The sequence below is a fragment of the Cnephaeus nilssonii genome (assembly GCF_951640355.1).
Source record: "Cnephaeus nilssonii genome assembly, chromosome: 15".
Lineage (NCBI taxonomy): Eukaryota > Metazoa > Chordata > Mammalia > Chiroptera > Vespertilionidae > Cnephaeus > Cnephaeus nilssonii.
This window is the reverse complement of record NC_137086.1, coordinates 36,279,513-36,301,532: the sequence shown is the minus strand read 5'-3', so window position 1 is coordinate 36,301,532 and position 22,020 is coordinate 36,279,513. Positions and strand designations below refer to the sequence as shown.

The 22,020-nt window shown below is 38.4% G+C and overlaps 1 protein-coding gene across 12 annotated transcripts in view; it reads right to left on the bottom strand.

Moving 5' to 3' along the window:
• EHBP1 (EH domain binding protein 1) overlaps window positions 1-22,020 on the bottom strand; it is a 415,903-nt gene that overhangs the window by 77,580 nt on the left and 316,303 nt on the right. For all 12 annotated transcript variants that reach the window (XM_079792168.1, XM_079792171.1, XM_079792169.1 and 9 more), the window contains one exon: window positions 17,455-17,598. In XM_079792168.1, the coding sequence (XP_079648294.1) occupies window positions 17,455-17,598 (144 nt within the window). The remainder of the gene's footprint in view (window positions 1-17,454; window positions 17,599-22,020) is intronic.

Genomic DNA, 22,020 nt, shown 5'->3' with positions numbered 1-22,020 from the left:
TGGTATTAAATTCTAAAGACACATAAAGTGCATGAAGAACTGATGGCTTGATTAGCTCTAGTGGCGCAATTGAAGGAGCTGTCTCACAAATTCTTCATTTGGAGGAACACTTTGATCTTTGTTCAAGTCAATTCATGAACATCAACTGACAAGACTGCATGAAACACCCCGATGGTTAGGTCCAAACTCCAAGCAAACTATTTGGTTTCATTAAGGGCTTCCAGAAAAGGTGACCAAGACAATCTTTTCAGAAGCCAAAAGGCAAGTGACTCTTTAAATTCTAATGTGCACTATGTATCACACAGGGCTAATACACATATAAGCAATCAATCAAGTATGGGAATACTTTTATCTACTTCGTGACAAAAAGGAAAGCCACATTTCAATTTCACTCTCATTAAAGCTACATTTTTCATTTCACTCTCATTGCAAGGTTCTTTTACAAAATCAAAAGAATACACAGAGGCAGCTAAGACTAATAGTTTAAAATTATTTTAAAAATAAAAAGAATTGCAAATATTTTAAATATAGAGAAAATAAACTTGCTAATCATTTCATCAACTAGAGTAAGATACTAAGGAATTAATTAGAGAGCTTTCTTTTCTATAGTTAATTTTTAAAAATGCAGTTTAACCCCCTTTTGGGAAGGGGACTATTAGAAAGGGCTCATTTTTGCATCACCCCTGTCAAAGAAGGTCAGAAACACTCAAGTATAAAGTCAATGCACTACTGTGGCACAAATAGTTTCTGCGGCTAAAATCAAACAAAGACCAATTAAACAAATCATAACGTTCCAGTGAACACAAGGAAGCTCACCTGGTATTTCTGGACTTCTTTCGTGAATTTTCAAATCTAGTCAGCTCTTGGTATTATAATTACCTTGACCAAAATACTGTGAAATTACTCCTCTGATCTACTAATGGCTGCAAAAATCAAGTCGTTGTGGTTTCATGCCAAGGGGCCATAGCAAGGTGGCGCAATGATTTCTGACACAGAAGACAACTTCTAAAAACTCAAAAGGAAAATTAACGGGATGTGGTTTACATTGCCAAAGACTATTCATTAATTACCAATTTAATCACTGCTGGAGGCATGACATTACAAAAATCTGGCTGAAAGTTCTAATAGATTATGAAGACCACCTAAGAAGACTGACCAAGAAATGTACAAAACAATTAATACTGTTTCGCTGCTATCAAAGACACTCAGATTATTTTACATCAAGTGAAGCAAAGAATTAGTAGCTTCACAGTGCCACCACTAGGAACTGTAAATACAATAGCACACAATTAGTAATGCACATGTGACTTTTTGTTCAAGGCATATATCCTTGGGAAAGCCAGAACATGATAAGGAGAACAAAAGCAACATTAAAAAATGAAATGAATAAAGATTTAAACTCTACCCTTGTGCATGCTGAGCAAAAACAGAATAGGCATATAAAATATAGCTCTTAGTAATGGTGATATTATCCTGGGATGTTCAATACTCTACTGAACAGCCATACGGAAAATGTCTATGGCCATGAATAGTCACATAAAAGAAGTGCTCCTGATGCTAAGACACCTAGCCCTAGCTTCATGCATTCATGGCAATCTCAAATAAATAAGACTTTTGAGGCTAGGGGTTTGTGGCCATATAATAGAAAAGATGCTGAGTTTTTTCCCCCTAACAATGATGGTGTTTTGTGTGACTTTGAAGATATGCTAGCAAGCTAACAATATGTTTTCTAAGAAGTCTAGTAGCCATTGTTAGGATAGCAGACTTCAAATCAACTTAAATTTAGACATAATAGATAAACTATTATTTAAATAATAATGAATAAAAACCTCTGCCTTGTACAGAGGCATTTATGCCGAGCATAGAAATACACCAGCATTCTTTTCCTATAAATACAACTATAAAAAAGATTAGCTATACATTTAAAGTGTCTTACTGGTCTGAAACGGATTATGGTACATTAAATCTTCTGTCAATTGTGTTGGAGTAAGAAATAAGGAATATATTTTCATGTCAGTGTCCTGTGTATAGATATTCCAGCTCATATAGAGAATAAAAATCCCTAAATAAGACAAAATCTTATTCTACACGCTATTAAAGATTTTAGATTTTTAAAATAACTGATGTTCTTTTGAAATTACAAGTGCAAAGTTAACCTCCTTCTTTCTAGTAACAGAACTGAAAATATGTGCAGTTAGGAAAAGTAAAAATTTTAGCTTGACCTCAATTTTAAAGATTGATTCCTAGATATTAGTCATTTAAATATAACACAGCCATTATTCATAAACATATAAGTATAATCTTACATCATATACCTTTTTATGACGATACAGACATAGGGCACATATATTTATTAAAATTATGGGATAAGTTTCTATCTATCAGGGATTACTAAAATAATGTTTAGTATTTTTTACCAATGGGATAGTAACTGCTTCTTTTATAATCTGGAAGAAACCTAGTGATCTTATCTAAACCTGCTACAATTACCAGCATGACAGACTAGTTCCATTTAAATCAATATTTTCCAATTAACATCAAAAGTACAAGATTGATGTCCCACCCCTTCATAGCAACAAAATACCTGTTGAAGACTTAATTTGCAAAAAGAGCAGCTTGAATTCTCTTGGTTCTTACCAAATAAGCCATTTGGATTCATTACCAAAGACCAGTGAAAAAAGTCACGGCATCTTTTTTGATTACTGGTCTTTGCAGTTAACTTAAGGTCTGATCAAACTGAAATTCCAAATAGACAGTTTTCTGCAGAGGATTTAAATATTCCTGCAAATCTCTGAAGATCTGACTTGTTGCTAACTTGTGGTTTCATCTTGGTAAGTAAGAATGGGCTCCTATGCCAATTGATTGTAAGGGGTCACTCACTATGCTTGCAGATTAAATATCACGCAAAAAACTTCATGTTTTATAACAACATTGTAATTATTTCTTTTAAAAAAGCTTCTAAGGAGGAGGAACCAAGATGGCGGCAAAGTTAAACAACTGAACTGCCGCCTCGCACAACAATTTCAAAAATACAACTAAAGAACAAAACGTCTACCACCCAGAACCACGGGAAAGCTGGCTGAGTGGTAGATTTACAACTAAGAAGAGAAGGGAGCGCAAACGCTGGAGAGCTGAGGTACGGAGGCGCGCGCGAAGCGGGCTGGCAGCGGGCGACTGGGCGCTGCGGCTTTTCTTCAAACCAAAGGGAGACAAACTCCCGATCACTCTGAACTCCAGTTTCTGGGGACACGCGGGGGAGCCAGATGCCTACGGGGAGAAGCTGGACTCTCGGCCATCGGTCGGAGAGTGAGAGTGACTTTTCTGCAGAGGTGCGCCCAGCAATCAGGGTTTGCTGCGCTGGAGCGCGGGACACGGGGACTTGGAAACGCGGAAAGGCAGAGACAGCTGAAGGCAGCCATGGCCGTTGGCCACGCCCCAGCCTAGTGACGCCCTGAGACCCCGCCCCGCACATTCTACAAACCCGCCCAGGCTCCACACAGCAGCTTTTACATATAAATGGCCTGTTCTGTGGCAGCTCAGCCAAATTAACTGCAGCTCCAGTCAGACTGCTCCAAAACCGCCCAAGCAAAGAGGAGAAAACTGTAGCTCTTGCTGTAGCTTCTGCTGGGAGGCCTCAGACCTGCACCCCATTGGAGATCCAGACACTAGGGTATCTAGTGGTCGGTGTGGATGACACCAGATTTCAACCACTCTCATAAGGGACACATTCAAGAGGCAGACTCAGTGAGCACCAAAGCCCTACTGTGTCTCCAGCACAGCAATTCTTCCGTTATAGACACAGCAGGTCCTCACAGCCAATTGGCCTGGAGGTCAATTCCTCCCAGTGTACCAACAGCAATCAAGGCTTTTAACTACACCAAGACTTCCCACTCAGCCCACAAAGGGGTGTACCAAGAGTGACCACCTAGAGTGATTGGGGAAGCTGAGCTACCGGCCCCTATAGGTCACTGACCACACAAAGCCACTCCATCAACACAGGGAGGCAGCCAAAATGCGGAGACACCGAAGTATGTCACAAGTAGGAGAGATGGAGGAAAGCAAACTAATGGACGACACAGTGTTCAGAACCACATTTATAAGGTTACTCAAGAATCTTCTAAAAACTGCTGAGAAACTTGAAGAGACCTTCAAGGACCTTAATGAGAATACCAAAAAAATGGAAAAGGACCAGTCAGAAATTATGCATACACTGTCTGAAATAAAGAATATAGAGACACTCAACTGTAGACCACCGTACCCGAAGAGTCAAACCAAAGATCTGGAATATGAGGAAGAAAAAAACACCCAACCAGAGAGGCGGAAAGAAAGAAGAATCCAAAAGTGTGAGGATAGCGTAAGGAGCCTCTGGGATGGCTTTAAGCGTACCAATATCCGAATTTTTGGGGTGCCAGAAGAAGAGAGAGAGCAAGATACTGAAAACTTATTTGAAGAAATAATGACAGAAAACTTCCCCCACCTGGTGAAAGAAATAGACTTACAAGTTCAGGAAGCACACAGAACCCCAAACAAGAGGAATCCAAAGAGGACCACACCAAGACACATCATACTTTAAATGCCAAGGGCAAAAGACAAAGAGAGAATCTTACAAGCAGCAAGAGAAAAACAGTTAGTTACCTACAAGGGAGCACCCATACGACTGTCAGCTGATTTCTCAACAGAAACCATGCAGGCCAGACGGAAATGGCAAGAAATATTCAAAGTGATGAATAGCAAGAACCTACAACCAAGACTACTCTACCCAGCAAAGTTATCATTCAGAATTGAAGGGCAGATAAAGAGCTTCACAGATAAGAAAAAGCTAAAGGAGTTCATCGCCACCAAACCAGTATTATATGAAATGCTGAAAGGTATTCTTTAAAAAGAGGAAAAAGAAGAAAAAAGTAAAGATAAAAATTATTAACAATAAATACATATCTATCAACAAGTGATCCTAAAAATCAAGTGAATTAAAAATCTGAGGAACAGAATAAACTGGTGAACATAATAGAATCAGAGGCATAGAATGGGAGTGGATTGATAATTCTCAGGGGGAAAGGGGTGTCTGTGTGGGGGGTATGGGAAGAGACTGGACAAAAATCATACACCTATGGATAAGGACAACGGGGGGGGGGGGGGGGGAAGGTAAGGGCAGAGGGGAGGTGGGAACCGGGTGGTGGGGAGATATGGGGGGGAAAAAGGAAAAACAATTGTAATAATCTGAACAATAAAGATTTATTAAAAAAATAAAAAAATAAAAAAGCTTCTAAGCTTCCTAAAAAGCTTCCAAGTGTTTAAAAACTACCTGCAAATATTCCTATATACACTAATAAAAGAGAAACATGCAAATTGACTGTATCTCCACTATGCCCATAAGCCACGCCCATCAGCCAATCAGGAGCAAGTATGCAAATTAACCCAACCAAGATGGCTGAGGCCACGGAGTGAGCAGGAGGCTTGGGTTTCCCCAGCAATGGAGGAAGCCAAGCTTCCCACCCGCTCTGGCAGGTCCTGGCTTCCGCTCAAGGCTACAGAGTTTCAATTATAGAAGATAAATAAATCCCAGATACCAGGGCCTCCACTTGGGTTGCCGGAGGGCGTGGCCAGCTTGCAAACCACCACAGGCCCCTCGCCCAGGCTGCCCCACGCCCCAAGGGAGCCCCCACCCTGATCCAGGACACCCTTCAGGGCAAACCAGCCGGCCCCCACCCGTGCATCAGGCCTCTATCCTATCTAATAAAACAGTAATATGCAAATTGACCATCACTCCAACACACAAGATGGCTGCCCCCATGTGGTCAAAGATGGCTGCCCCCATGTGGACACCAGATGGCCGCCACAAGATGGCCAGCAGGGGAGGACAGTTGGGAGGGACCAAGCCTGAAAGGGAGGGCAGTTGTGGGTGATCAGGCCAGCAGGGGAGGGCAGTTGGGAGGGACCACACCTGCAAGGGAGGGCAGTTGGGGGCGATCAAGACTGCAGGGGAGGGCAGTTAGGAGTGACCAGGCCGGCAGAGGAGGAATGTTGAGGGCGACCAGGCCTACAGGGAAGGGCAGTTGAGGGGAACCCAGGCCTGCAGGGGAGGGCAGTTAGGGGTGACCAGGCCTGCAGGGGAGGGCAGTTAGGGGCAATCAGGCTGGCAGGGGAGCAGTTAGGCATCAATCAGGCTGGCAGGCAGAAACAGTTAGGGGCAATCAGGAAGGAAGGCAGGTGAGCAGTTGGGAGCCAGCAGTCCTGGATTGTGAGAGGGATGTCCGACTGCCCGTTTAGGCCCAATCCTACCGGGATCGGGCCTAAATGGGCAGTTGGACATCCCTCGAGGGGTCCCAGATTGGAAAAGTTGTAGGCTGGGCTGAGGGACACTCCCCCCGCCCCCGTGCATGAATTTCGTGCACCGGGCCTCTAGTGCTACATCATTTACAGCTGAAAAAACTAAACACAACATTTATAAATTTATTGATTGTTAAGTGATCAGACCAATTAGATTGAAAAAAGTCATCCCAATTCCTATTTTAGACTTTCTATTTATAAAATAGATTTTATTCTTTCTTAAAACCATCAAAGTAATAATTAAACGTATATGCCATTATTCTTCTGATAGGTTCAAAGTGCTTTACAAATGTACTAACAATTCCAAGGGCTGTGGGTAGCAGGACTGACGCCCTCATGCCGTAATGACCAATCACCAGGAGGCTGTGCGTGGCAGGCGCAAGTGGGTAGGTGGGGCTATGTGTGCGACGAGGCATGCGTGGGTGGGTGGGGACTTGACGCTGCGTCCCCGTGGGTGCCTGCAAGGACTTGATGCTACATCCCCGCGGGTGCCAGCAGGGGCTTGATGCTGTGTCCCCGTGAGTGCTGGTGGGTGCTTGATGCTGCATCCCCACGGGTGCCGGTAGGTCTGGGTCTCGCATGATTTCAAGGCGTGTGCAGGTGGGCGGGGTTGCATGCTCAGCGAGGTGCGCGCGGGTCGGTGGGGTTTTGACTCTGGGTCTCGTGGCGCTGGTGGGACTTGATGCTGTGTCCCCGTGGGCGCCGGACCAGGCTCTGACAGGAGGGAGCCGGATACCTGAAACTCAGGACTTGACTCTGGGTCTCACAGCGCCAGCAGGACTTGATGCTGTGTCCTCGCAGGCGATAAAGTTATATATTATTTTCATGTACATTTTACTAATTTTCTTTCATCTCTGACACTTCTATTATAGAGAAAGGGCAAATAGCAATATTAAAATATTTCCCTTTTAATGTGCATGAATTTCGTGCACTGGGCCAATAGTATTATATAATCAAGGAGGCTCCTTTGGATTATATAATGGCTAGACTGTTGAACTTGCCAAACTCCTGAACTGTACTTTGAAAAAATGTGTAAAACAATGAACAAAATATCACATCTAAAATTTACATTAGTAAATGTAACATGAAAACCATCACAAAGCAATTGAAATAAGAAACAAAGAAATATTAATTCAGAGCAATGCAAAGTCTCCTATAGAAAAATAATTTCAGGAAACACCTGAAATAGGTTAAATGAACACCTAAAGGCACACAGATACAAATGAGTCATGTAAACTACTTTCCCTAAAAAAATCTAAATGCAGTATAAACTTGTAGCAAGTTCTCATTAAAACATACAACGTGACAGTCTTGATAAAAATTAAGAAATTAAATAGGTTTATAGTATCTGTATCTGTAAACTGCCTTTCAAGAGAAATTATAGTTCATAACTTTCTTGAGAATAACTTAAGTAGAGTCTGTACATAAAGACCTATCAGGTAAAATTACCAAGAGTTGTTTTCAAGGTCTTGGAAACTTAGTTTTTCTAGCCTCCCAGCCTAAAGCTATTCTAATTTATATCAGAGGAAATGTTTGGTAGAGTGGTGTCATTCAAAGCAGAGTTGGGAGCTGAGGTCCAGAATATGGGAAAAGCAGGTGTGTCTAAGGATTTTGGTGTGCACATATATTAGCAACAAAGAAAAGTATTGTAATGTAGGATTCAAGAATAGGAAGACAAGGATGACACAGGGGAGCCTTAAATCCCAAAGTGTCAAATGTCATATCTGTAACTGACTCAAGAAAAGGAGATGGACACTAACTTCCTCTGCCTAGTAATAATTAATTCTGCTTTGAAGACTTTCAGAGCTGGGCCGGTGTGGCTGAGTTAGTTGAGCAATGTCCTGTGTACGAAAGGTTGCTGGTTCGATTCCTGGTCAGGGCACATACCTGGGTTGCAGGTTTGATCCTTTGTTGGGGCATGTACAGAAGGCAACCAACCAATGCTTCTCTCACACATCAGTGTTTCTCCATCCCTTCCCCTTTCTTCTCTCTAAGCATGTCCTCAGGTGAGGATTAAAAAAAAAATCATAAAGACCTTCAGAGAGACATTTTCTTTCTGTTTAAAAAACTTTACTACCAAGACACTCCTTTCAGCAACCCAAATTTTCATGTTTAAGCTCATTTTTTTAAGTTGAAACTGTTCCCTCCACTTATTCATTGAACATTTACTTAATACTTGGTGCTGAGGATACTTCTTGGTATTCAGCTCATAGGTGAGTGGGAGAAAGAGGTGTGTAATCAGATTATTATATAGGATAATGTGACAAAAGAGATATACACAACATATTAGAAAATGATACAGGAAAGAAAATAAACTTTACTGCTAGGACCATGACAAAGGTGCTCGAAGAAGAAGTGATATTTCAGTGGAAGCTAAGAAGGGAAGAAGGGCATTTTAGGGAGAGAACAGCAAATACTTGCGTAGGAACAAAGAGTATATCACATTTTCTATGCAAGCAACTTACTTGAGTGGGACTGTAAAGTGAAAAATCAGAGAGATGAAGGAAGTTAGAAGGTGTGGGGGGCTAGGATGTGTAATAACCTTGCATGAGGCCAAGTTGAGTATTTGGAAAGTTTATTCTCTTGGCAGAAGTTGCCAAAAAGTTTCTGAGCCATCATATACTCAAATTAGTATTTAAGCTATTTCCCAGTTTTCTCTTCTTTATATTTTATATGCCCATCTTTCCTTATAAGTAGATCTTTTTTTCAATCCTTTAACACTTCTCCAAATTCTCACTTTCAGCCTAGAACCAGGTAAAAAAGTCTTAAAAAAAAAAAAAAAGTAACCTATACTGAGTGCCGGATATTGTCCCATGTCCTATATGCAACATCAATGAGTAAAATAGCTCTACTCATTCTTATTGGTATGTATCAGGTTATAAATCAGTGGTCTCTTAAGGAGTAAATAATAATAAACTCTCCAGTAAACTATTGAAAATTTAAGATCAGTGTCTCATTTAGTCAAGACTTAAGGTCACTCCTGGGTACCAACTTTTAAAAAAATATATATTTTATTGATTTTTTACAGAGAGGAAGGGAGAGGGATAGAGAGCTAGAAACATCGATGAAAGAGAAACATCGATCAGCTGCCTCCTGCACACCTACTGGGGATGTGCCCGCAATTAAGGTACATGCCCTTGACCGGAATCGAACCTGGGACCTTTCAGTCCGCAGGCCAACGCTCTATCCACTGAGCCAAACTAGTTAGGGCCCAACTTTTTTTTTAAAGCTCACTGGAATTCTCAGTTAAACTAAGAACATAAAAAGCAGTGGTTAGCTGCAGATATATCTCTCCCCGTCCACAACTTGACTCTCAGAACCATAGCATACCTTATGAAGGGCAAGGTAATTTACAGTAAATTTAAAAATAAAAGCATGGTAAATGAAGGTACAGATTAAAGAACATAAGCAAGTGAAATAGTAGCAATCAGTTCATTAAATTAGATGCCAGTTTATTTTTTTTTAGTTAGACCTGCCTTTTATTTACCATAAGTCTTGATTTCTCCAGAGTGAAAAGGATGCTAACACTGAAGTGGGGATGGCATTAGTCATGGTTCCTTTACCTCCTTCATAGTGGACACTTATTAATTTGAATGTCACACAGGAAGAAAAAAAAAATTTGCCTCCATTTTAAAAATAGAAAAAAGACTTAAAGAGATTAAGTAATTTCTAGTTTTAGTATCATGTAGTTCACATTCAATTGCTCCAAAGATCCCCTTTTTCTTTAGTCAGCCAAGTTGGCCATACTACTTTTCCAAAATATGTACAACACTGCTAAATAATTCAATGTATATATATGAGAGTGCTACCTAGAAATTATAAAGAAATGATCAAATTAAGAAAAGTACTATGTTCTTCAAAAAGGTATCAAGTTACACACTAAACTAAAATTCAGGAAAAAAAATGGTAAGGTCTTTTCTGTATTTGTGAAACTGGACTTATCTGACATTTTACATTCTTTTTTAAATCATTCCTTAAATCATTTCAATATTAGCCAAAAGCCACAGAGTATCATGTCAAAACTAGAGCAACAATCCTAGAATGTATTAGTTGAAGAAACTGATGCAATTGTCTTATTATACAAGATAATTACATTACTATATATCAGCAATGAACATCTATATAGGGCTTGACCTATCTAAAGAAGAAAGAGCTTTTAAACTGAGCCTAAACTGTAACTGAAAGAGGGTGCAACAATATCTCCCATGCCACCTGCTCTTCTTACAATGTAACTTTGATGCTCCTCCCATGGAGTGATACAGTTCATAACTCTGCTTCTTAAGCCTGGGTGGAGCTTTGTATCTGCTTGGGCCAACAGTAGGACAAAAGTGATGTTACATGACATTTAAAGCTAGATCATAACAAAGCCATGCACATTCATTCACCTTACTCTCTTGGACACTTGCTCTTAAACCCAGTCACCATGCTATGAGGAAGCCCAAACTAGCCCAAGTGGAGAGACCATATGGAAAGGCCACAGGTAGGTGTCCCAAGTGACAGTCCAGCAGAGGTCCTAGCTGAAAACCAGCCCATACATCATGCAACAGAAATAATCCATTCCTACTGTCCTATCCCAGTGGTCGGCAAACTCATTAGTCAACAGAGTCAAATATCAACAGTACAACGATTGAAATTTCTTTTGAGAGCCGAAAACCGACTTCTGCGCATGAGCCATGAAGTTTCAATCGCACTGTACGTGCGCACCCGCACGTGGTATTTTGTGGAAGAGCCACACTCAAGGGGCCAAATAGCCGCATGTGGCTTGCGAGCCACAGTTTGCTGACCACTGTCCTATCCTAATGCCTAACTCACAGAATCTATGACCGTAATAAAATGGTTCTTTCATGCCAATAAGGTTTGCAGTACTTTTATGTAGCAAAAGATAACTTGAAAGAGGAAGAGTAGAGAAAACATCTTTGGGGCTCTTTAAAGCAAAGTTTTATAAGTAATAAGATACAACTTTGGGTAAGTAGAAAACAAATCCAACAAAGTAACCAGCCTGGCATGTTCTCGCTGTGAAAAACAACTATAACAACAACTGCAAGAATATGAAAACCTACCCAAGTAACTTCATAGCAGTCAAAGGAGCTATGAGATATTTTGTGAGATACCATGATTACTATTCATGAATCTCAAACAACAGTCATTGGTGATCTCATGCCTTAATGTGAATGGGACTGCTATTATTGACACTGCCATTTATTTCACACCAAGGTACAAACTAACATCAACTATAAGCGTGGAGCTTTTTTCTGGTCCTCTCTCCTTAAAACACAAACACACACACACACACACACACACACACAAACACCCTTTAGAGCAGTGGTTGCCAGCCTTTTGGACCTCATGGACCACCAGTTGGAAACTGCTGCTTTAGAGATACTGAAAGATAATACTAGCGTAAATGGTCAAGTTTGCTTGGGTATGCTAAAAATAAATAAATAATAATCTAGTAAAAAATATCTTCTTTGGCTAACAAAAATTTTCCTAGTCTAAAATACTTGTCTTAGTGTGTCATATTTTCAAAACAGAAAGAAAAAGGGGAAAAACTTTTTAATAAGCCGTTTGTTAAAAAAAGACAAGCCACTTGCTATACTATCTCTTAGGAATAAATATTGTTAATATTTTTATGATGTTTTCCTTCTTATCCTTTTTAATGCATATATGAAAACAGTCTTTATTATTTCAAAATGGAGTTCATATGCCAGATACTATATTTTATATTTTGCTTAGTACAAAATGACATTGTGAGCATTTTCCTACATCCTTTCAATATTCTTTCAAAACATTATTGAATAATTTTAATTCCTACATAATAAGTATATATGTTTTTGTTATAATTTATTTAATCATTTCCCCATTTTGAGAAACTACTATTTTGTAATTTTTGCTATTACAAATAACATAATGATGAAAACCTACATATTGATCTTTGTTAAAAAATTATTAGTTAAAAGAAAATGAGCATTTATTGATTAAGTCTAGTTACTTTCCAGAAAGGTGTGTAAGTTACATGTTACCAGTAGTATAAAAGAGTATCTAAGTCAATAACACTTCACCAGCATCATGTTTCTTAACATCCTAGATATATATTTTAGAAATAGTAAGATGTCACAGACATAGAACAAGAGGTGTTTTAGCAATAAACTGCTGATGTTGAATTCACACTAATATAATTTAGCTAAAATTTGAAGTTTTACTTGGTAAATAAAAACTTTAAGTAAAATTATTAATGATTTAAATGGAATAGATGACCAATAAAATATTTTTTTGAAAGTTTGAAGTAGTAAATAAATAAACAAACTGAATAAAAAAATAAATACCTTTAAAAGTTAGGATATTTGAATTCTAAACCTAGTTTGCCATTGTCTGCAACCCCAGGTAAATTTAAACACTCTTTCCTAACTCACTTTCTTTATCTCTACAATGATAAAAAACAATTTGTAGTCCTACTTTACAAGGATATCAGAAAAATAAATAAATATAGCACGATGCTTTTAAAATATAATCTCTGAAGTCAAATTGTTTAGGTTTAATTATTGGCTCTCTTATTAGCTGTGTGACTATGGGTAATTCATTAATTTGTGTGGCAGTTTTCTCAACCGTAAAACAGGAAAAATAATACTTAACCCTTTGCAATCGCTTGCTTTTTTCTCGATTCCTTTATTCTAATGCTAACCGTGTCGAGTCACACTCGACATCCGAGTGCAAAAGGTTAACTTATACAATTGTTGTAGAGACTGAATGAGAAAACCCGTGTGAAAGCACTTGAACCTTGGCCAACACACAGTACAATGCTCAATAAACATTAGATGATAATTATTAGTATATGTAAATTTTGCATACAGGCAAAGTAATTTTTAAAAATCTACTTGACAGACAGAAGGTTTGAATCTCAGGTATTCTGAGTTTTAAATCAATAGTCGAAAAACATAAACCTGTAAGTCTTCCATATTTTTAGACCCGAAAGAATTATAAAATAAAGTTTATCACATATATGCTATCAACAAACAAAATAACTTTCTTTTTAGAAAGAATATTCTTTCTGTGCCTATTCACTTGGATGATGATCCTTCTCACCCATCAAATCTTAGTTTAAATGTCCCCTTCTCAAATCACTCAAGCTCAACTTAGGCAAATTATCCTTTCAAACTCTGTAGTTACATACTTATTATTATCTGTCTCTTCCCACCAAAATATAAACTCCATGAGGGAAGTCCTTTCTCTTACTCTGAATATACTCAGTTTAGACACTCAATTAATGTCTGGCAAATGTCTGAATCAACAAATTGATGATGTAACAGATGGAAATGAAAAATATTGGCATAAAGGCTACAAAATTTTTTCTATAAAAAAAGGCCCTCTAGATGAGTGTTTCTCAAACATTTTTATCATGACCCACAGTTAATATATTTTATATCACATATATAAAATATATATGTGATAACCACACATATCCACAGAATTAAAACATTTCACACAAAAATACTATACTTACTATGTGTGATGAATTCTGATATTTTCTATTCCATTCTATTATATTCCTTTATATTAAAAAATAATTATTGTGACTCACTAAACTGATTTTATATCATGTTAATGTATAAAGACTTGAAGTCTGAAAAATGATTCTTGAGGTCAGAGGTTATTAAGTTGATATCTGAAAGGTATTTTAAAAAATATGCATGGGAAAGAAGAAATAAAACTGTCTTTATTCATAGATGACATGATTGTCTATGTAGAAACTGAAAAAAAAATAATAAAGAAAACTTTCCTGGAGCTAATAAGCAATTATAGCAAGGTTGTAGGATACAAGGTTATTATACAAGACAATTGCATTCCCACATGACAGCAATGAACAAGTGGGATTTGAAATTAAAAACACATCGTTTACATTACACCCCCCAAAATTAAATGATTAGGTATAAAACTAACAAAATAAGTACAAGATCAATATGAAGAACTCTGGTAATGAAATAAAAGAACTAAACAAATGGAGAGAGATTCTATGTTAATGAGTAGATAGACCCAATATTGTAAAGATGTGAGTTTTTTCCAACTCGATCAATAGATTCATTGCAATCTCAATGAAAATCCAGAGTTATTTTGTGGCTATTGGCAAACTGATTCTAAGTTTATATAGAGAGGGAAAAGGCCAAGAAGAGCAAACACAATACCAAGGGAGAAGAACAAAGTTGGAGGACTGACACTACTGACTTCAAAACTAACCACAACCGAAACCGGTTTGGCTCAGTGGATAGAGCGTCAGCCTGCGGACTCAAGGGTCCCAGGTTCAATTCCGGTCAAGGGCATGTACCTTGGTTGTGGGCACATCCCCGGTAGGGGGTGTGCAGGAGGCAGCTCATCGATGTTTCTCTCTCATCGATGTTTCTAATTCTCTATCCCTCTTCCTTCCTCTCTGTAAAAAAATCAATAAAATGTATTTTTAAAAAACCACAAAAAACAAAAAAAACTAACCACAAAGCTAGAGTAATCAAGACAGTATGGTAAGAGAACAGAAAGATCAGTGGAATAGAATAGAAAGCCCAAAAATAAACCCCACAAATATAGTCAACTGACCTTTGATCAAGGAGCAAAAGGAACACAATAGAGCAAAGGCACTTTTCAACAACTGGTGCTGAAACAACTGGATATCCACATGCAAAAATATAAATCTACACACAGATCTTACACCCATCACAAAACTCTATCAAAATGGACTGTGAACCTAAATCTAAAACACAAAACTTTCAAATTCCTAGAAGATAACACAGGAGTTATGTGATGTCTTTTTACGTACAACATCAAAGGCATGACCCATAAAGGTAAAGCTGGATTTCATTAAATTAAAAACATTTCTGCTTTGCAAAAGACAATGTGGAGAGAATGAGAAAACAAGCCACAGATAGGGAGAAAATATATGCAAAGACACATCTGATTTAAAAAAAAAAAGTTATCCAAAATATACAATGAACTGTTAGAACTCAACAGTAAGAAAATAAACTTTATTTTAAAATAGGCCAATGACCTTAAGAGACACCTCTTCCAATGAAGATGTATAGATGGCCAATAAGCATATCAAAAGATACTCCACATCACATGTTAGCAGGGGAAAAAAAAACCAATGAGATACAACTACACATTTATTAGAATGCCCAACATTTGGAATACTGATAACACTAAATGCTGGCAAGGATGTGTAGTTGAACTCTCATTCATTACTGGTAGGAATGAAAAAATGGTAGTCACTTTGGAAGACAGTTTGGTGATTTCTTACAAAAGTAAACATACTTTTACCATACGATCCAGCAATTGTGCTACCTGGTGTGTATTCCAAGTTGTTAAAAACTTTTATCTATACAAAACCTACGTGTGGATGATTATAGCACCTTTATTCATAATTGCCAAAACTTGGAAGCAACTGAGATGTTCTTCAGTAGGTGAATGGATAAACCATGGTACATCCAGACAATGAAATATTATTCAATACTAAAAAGAAATAAGCTATCAAGCCATGAAAAGACATGGAAGAACCTCAAATACATATTGCTAAGTGAAAGAAAACAAGAAAAGGCTACATACTGTGTGGTTACAACTAAAACATTCTGCAAAAGGCAAAATCATGGAAATAGTAAAATTATCAGTTTGCCAGGGGCTGGGAATGGGGACAGGGCTGAATATGTGGAACACAGGATTTTTAGAGAAATGAAAATACTCTATACTCTAATAATGGATGCATGTCTGTTGGAAGCCGCCCATTGCCTTCACTAGCAGAGAGGTGTGGACAAGGAACCCGGAAGGCTGGTCAACCTTAAAGCTCTGAAAGGTCAGAGCCAACCACCCACTGTTTAGTTGAGACAATGGTAGCTAAAGCAACTTCCACCTTTAAGTTTTATGTAAATTCTTGCTATTGGCTATGATTGGAATTATTTGCCTAAGGGCTATGGGTGTATCCCACAATCTGAATAAAAGGGATAGCAAGGCCAGAGTGGAGTGGAGTCCTTCCCCTTGAGTTGGGCTCCCACCTGGCCCCCAATATTCCCAAATTATACTTTCTTGTCTAATCTCTTTCATTTGTATGCAGCCTCCTCCAGAGCCCGAACGCTGAACCACGCGAGACGTGGGGGGGACACTCACAACTGGCAGCCCAATGTGGGGCACTCGCACATGTCATTAAATGTTTTTCCAATTCATAAAATGTACAACACCCAAGTGTGAGCCATAATGTAAACTATGAACTTTGGGTGATTATTATGCATTAATGTAGGTTCATCAGTTGTAAAATATGTGTCATTGTGGTGGAGGATATTGTTAATGGGGAGGCTATGCATGTGTGGGTCTAGGGGATTATGGGAAATATGTACCTTCCCCTCAATTCTCCTGTGAAACAAAAACTGCTCTAAAAAAATATTAATTAAAAAAAAAGAACATGCAGTTTTATGGCCCCCTAAGTCTAAGGGCTTCTATTACTATATGTTCATTATTATCTGTGAAGCACTACACAAAACTATATAAAAAATGTGATTTAACAGGGATGGCAGTATATGATAGGAAAAAGCATTTTTATTTTGAAGTCTGATAAGGCTGAGGTTCAAATCCTGGATTCATCATTTACTGACTGCAATCCTGCTTACCTATCTATGAGCCTTAGGTTTTTTTTTTATCTGGAAAGTAGCTTGAAAATCTTCTTCATGGGTTAAGTAAAATAAAAATTATGTAAAACATCCATTATAGTACCTGGAATATTTGCTAGGTATGCAATAAGTGATAGACATAATTGTTAAATTCTAATATTTTCAACAAAATTAACTTCCATGGACAAAAATACAATCTTAAACAAAGTACAACTAAATTACAAAAGTATATTAATGAAAAAATAGATTATTCATGTATGTGCAGAAATTATATTCCAGGATCTTACTTTTCCTCATAGCTAACACTATTGTGTAGAGATAATCACAACATACTCCTCCAAGTATGACTTTGTAAGCTCAACAAGTGTAACAAATACCCACAATATATAAAGTATGTAGAAAAGTAATTTAGCAAAAAGGTAAATAAATTAGTACCCTCACCCCCATGATTACAATGAACAACTTATGGTATTTTTAAACCAATGATCCTCACATCACTTAGCTGCCTGTTGCAGAGTGCTGTGGCTGCGTTGGTATTCTGCTTATTCCCTGCCTTTGAAGCTGCATCTCTTCTCGCTTGCTCAAGCAGAACTCTTGCTCTTTCTTTAAGTTCTTCTTGTCGAGATAACATTCGTTGCTTAAAAGCAAATATACAGAATTAGAAGCCTCAAAAATAAACAAACAAAACCCCAAGAGCATGTATTCTACATTTCTAAACTAATCAATGGTTATACAACCTGTCGAAATAATAGTGTTGCTTCAATCATAGGTATTCTTCATGGTCAAGGAAGAGGTGATAAACAGTAAGCCTATTAATTTATTTGGTGTAATATAAAACTTCATTATAAATTTATTGTGTATATCATTTTTGGGTCTCTTTATATTTTAATATAACAATTTAAAACTTTTTTCTGTAATCTTAAGCAAGGAAAAAAATTTTAAAAATGTACAAGTCAGTGATTTTTAGTATATTCACAAGGTTGTGAACCACCAATACTATTAATTCCAGGACATTTTCATCACCCAAGGTTTTAAGAGGATTAAAAAATTATTAACTTAATAGATACACTTGAAATGTATAAGTGATAATGATAGATTTTAAGTTCATGTTGATAAGACATAATAGAATAAAATTGGTCATTGCATTTAAAATGGTTACAAATCAACACTTTTCCCTAAATAAACAGAATTAGTGAAACGAATACTGAATTTGCAGTCTAAACATCAGGCTGTTAATCCTGATACACAATTTAACACTGAACAGGTCACTTAAAAACTATACTGTATTCCATTACATGATATTTAGGAACTCTGGAGTCAAATATTGGTTCCATCACTTAATTGTGAGCAAGTTAAACTGTCTAACTCTCCATTTCCTCATTTATAAAGTGGGAATAAAAACAGAACAACTCTCATTAAGTATACTATAAAGCTTAAGTGAAGTAGAATAATATACTGATGATTGAATAAATGTTAACTATTATTATATTTTTAAAAATCTCTCATCTTGAAAAAAGGGGAGATAATCTTTAAGATCCCACAAGCTCTACATTATGATTCTATAGTCCTTTAGGGATTTCAATCAGCTACACAGGTGTAGCAAAAAATTGCTTTCATGTTTTAAAACACAAAAACACAATTTTTTTCAGATTACAAATGCAATTTATATTAATTATAGAAATTTTAGAAAATATATAAAAGTAAAAATAAAAAAATAAAATTGGAGGCATCACGCTCCCTGATTTCAAACTATACTAGTATTATAATGCTATAGTAATTAGAACAGTATAGTACTGGTATAAAAACAGATACACAGATCAATGAAACAAAACAGGGAGCTCAGAAATTAACCTATGCAAATGGATAGTCGCTTCAATAAATAAGTTTTGGGAAAACTGGACAGCCACATGGTCAAAAAGGTACAAACTACCAGATAAAAAATAAATAAGTCAGGGGAATATAATATACAGCATGGTGAATAAATCTTAAAACTCTAATCACAAGAAACAAAATTTTTAGTAACTACGTATGGTGACATGAAAACAATTTTAAATTGTCTAGTATTGTATTAACATAAATGCTTCATATTTTATTTAACTCATCTTATTGCATATTTAGGTTGTTTATAATTTTTCACTATCATAAACACTGCTTTTATGAACATATTTATATGTAAATTCTTATTTAAAAATTGAATTTATTGGGGTGACATTGGTTAATAAAATTATATAACTTTCAGGCATACAATTCTACAATACATCATCTGTATATTGTATTGTGTCTTTACCTCTCCTTTTACCCTCTTCTATCTCCGCCTACCCCCTTTTTCCCTCTGGAAATCACTATACTGTTGTCTGGGTCGATGAGTCTTTCTTTTTATTCTTAATCCCTTCACCTCATCCAGGTCCCAACCCCCACCCCTCTGACAGCTGTCACTCTGTTCTCTGTAACTATGAGACCTATTCAATTTTGTTAGTTTATTTTGTTCATTAGATTCCAAATGTAAGTGAAATCATATGGTACTTGTCTTTCTCTGACGGGCTTATTTCACTTAGCATAATACTCTCCAGGTCCATCCAAGCCAGCGGTTCTCAACCTTTCTAATGCCGCGACCCTTTAATATAGTTCCTCATGTTGTGGTGAACCCCAACCATAAAATTATTTTTGTTGCTACTTCATAACTGTAATTTTGCTACTGTTAATGAATCGTAATGTAAATATCTGTGTTTTCCGATGGTCTTAGGCTCTATAGCAGCGGTTCTCAACCCGTGGGTCGCGACCCACAGGTTGAGAACCGCTAGCAGGGTCGCCTGGATTTCAAGCTGTTGCAAAAGGTAAGATTTCCTTCTTTTTTTTTTTTTTTTTTGCCAAGTAGTAATTCTATTGTGTAAATGTACCACAGGTTTTTTTAATCCACTCATATACTGATAGGCACCTGGGTTGCTTCCAAATCTTGGCTATCCTTCCTATATAATAAAAGCCTAATATGCAAATTGTCCCCTCGACTGGGTGTTCGACCAGGGGAAAGGGAAGCCCTGGCCAGCAGTTGGCAGCCGCTAGGGACCCTACCCATGCATGAATTTCGTGCACTGGGCCTCTAGTTATAAATAATGCTATAATAGGGATGCAATGAACATAGGGGTGCATATATTCTTTCCAGTTAGTGTTTCAGATTTCTTTGGATATATTTCCAGAAGTGGAATTGCTGGGTCATAGGGCAGTTAGTTACACTTTTAATTTGTTGAGGTAACTCCATATTGCTTTCCACAGTGGTTGCACTAATCTGCAGTCCCACCAACAGTGCACGAGGGTTCCCTTTTCTCTACATTCTCACAAACACTTGCTGTTTGTTGATTTATTGATGACTAGAGGCCCAGTGCATGATTTAATCATGCACCTGGTGCACCAGCGGGCTGTCCGCCGGCGCCCCAGGCCTTCCGAAAGCCTCCGGCGCTGCGGAGGCTTTCGAAAGGCCTTGCGCCGGAGCAGACAGGCGGCCAGGTCCCCCGCTTTGGCCTTTTGATCGCGGGGAACCTGTCCGGCTGGCTGTCCGCCGGCGCCCCAGGCCTTCCGAAAGCCTCCGGCGCTGCGGAGGCTTTCGAAAGGCCTTGCGCCGGAGCAGACAGGCGGCCAGGTCCCCCGCTTTGGCCTTTGATCGCGGGGGACCTGTCCGGCTGGCTGTCCGCAGGCGCCCCAGGCCTTCCGAAAGCCTCCGGCGCTGCGGAGGCTTTCGAAAGGCCTTGCGCCGGAGCAGACAGGCGGCCAGGTCCCCCGCTTTGGCCTTTGATCGCGGGGGACCTGTCCGGCTGGCTGTCCGCAGGCGCCCCAGGCCTTCCGAAAGCCTCCGGCAGCCATGGTACAGACGCTGAGCTCGAGGCGCCTCTGGCGCCGCGAGCTCAGCGTCCTTCTGGCCCAATCAGCTACCCTGGCCACCCTGAGTCCCGCCCCCTGCGCCTCCTGCTGGCCCAATCGTGGGCGTAGCGGAGTGATGGTAATTTACATATTACCATTTTATTATGTAGGATAGCCATTCTGACAGGTATGAGGTGATATCTCATTGTGGTTTTAATTTGCATTTCTCTGATGATCAGTGATATAGAACATCGTTTCATATGTCTATTGGCCATCTGTTCTTTTTTGGAGAAGTGTCTATTCAGGTCCTTTGCCCATTTCTTAATTGGATTTTTTTTTTTTTGTATTGAGTTTTATAAGTTCCTTATAAATTCTTGATATTAAGCCTTTATCAGATGTATCAGTGAATATGTTCTCTCATTCAGTGGGTTGTCTTTTCATTTTGTTAATGGTTTCCTTTGCTGTACAAAAATGTTTTCATTTGATAAAGTCCAATTTGTTTTTTTGTTCCCCAAAAAATACTTAAGAGAAATGTCCGAGATTTTATTGCCTATATTTTCTTTTAGGATTTTTATGGTTTTGAGTCTAACATTTTAAGTCTTTAATCCATTTTGAGTTTATTCTTGTGTATGGTGTAAGGTGATCTACTTCATTATTTTGCATGTTGTCCGTCCAAGTTTCCCACACTTTTTATTGAATAGACCAGTGATGGCGAACCTATGACACGCGTGTCAGCACTGACACACGTAGCCATTTCTGATGACACGCGGCCGCATGCCGAGGATGAAACATTTGCTGCTCCTGAGGATGAAACATTTGCGACTAGAGTCTTGGAGTTAGTTTTTTCCTCAAAGTGACACACTACCTGAGTTATGCTCAGTTTTTTGGCGAAGTTTGACACACCAAGCTCAAAAGGTTGCCCATCACTGGAATAGACTATCTTTACCCCATTGGGCTCTCTATTCTGTTACATTGATCTATGTCTGTTTTTATCCCAGTACCACACTGTTTTGATTACTATGGCCTTGTACCTTGTAGTATATTTTTTTAATCCTCACATGGGGATATGTTTATTGATTTTAGAAACAGAGGAAGGGGGGGAGGGAGGGAGAGAGAGAGAGAGAGAGAGAGAGAGAAGCATTGATGTGAGAGAGAAACATTAATTGGTTGCCTCCCATACCCCTGACCAGGGATTGAACTGCAATCT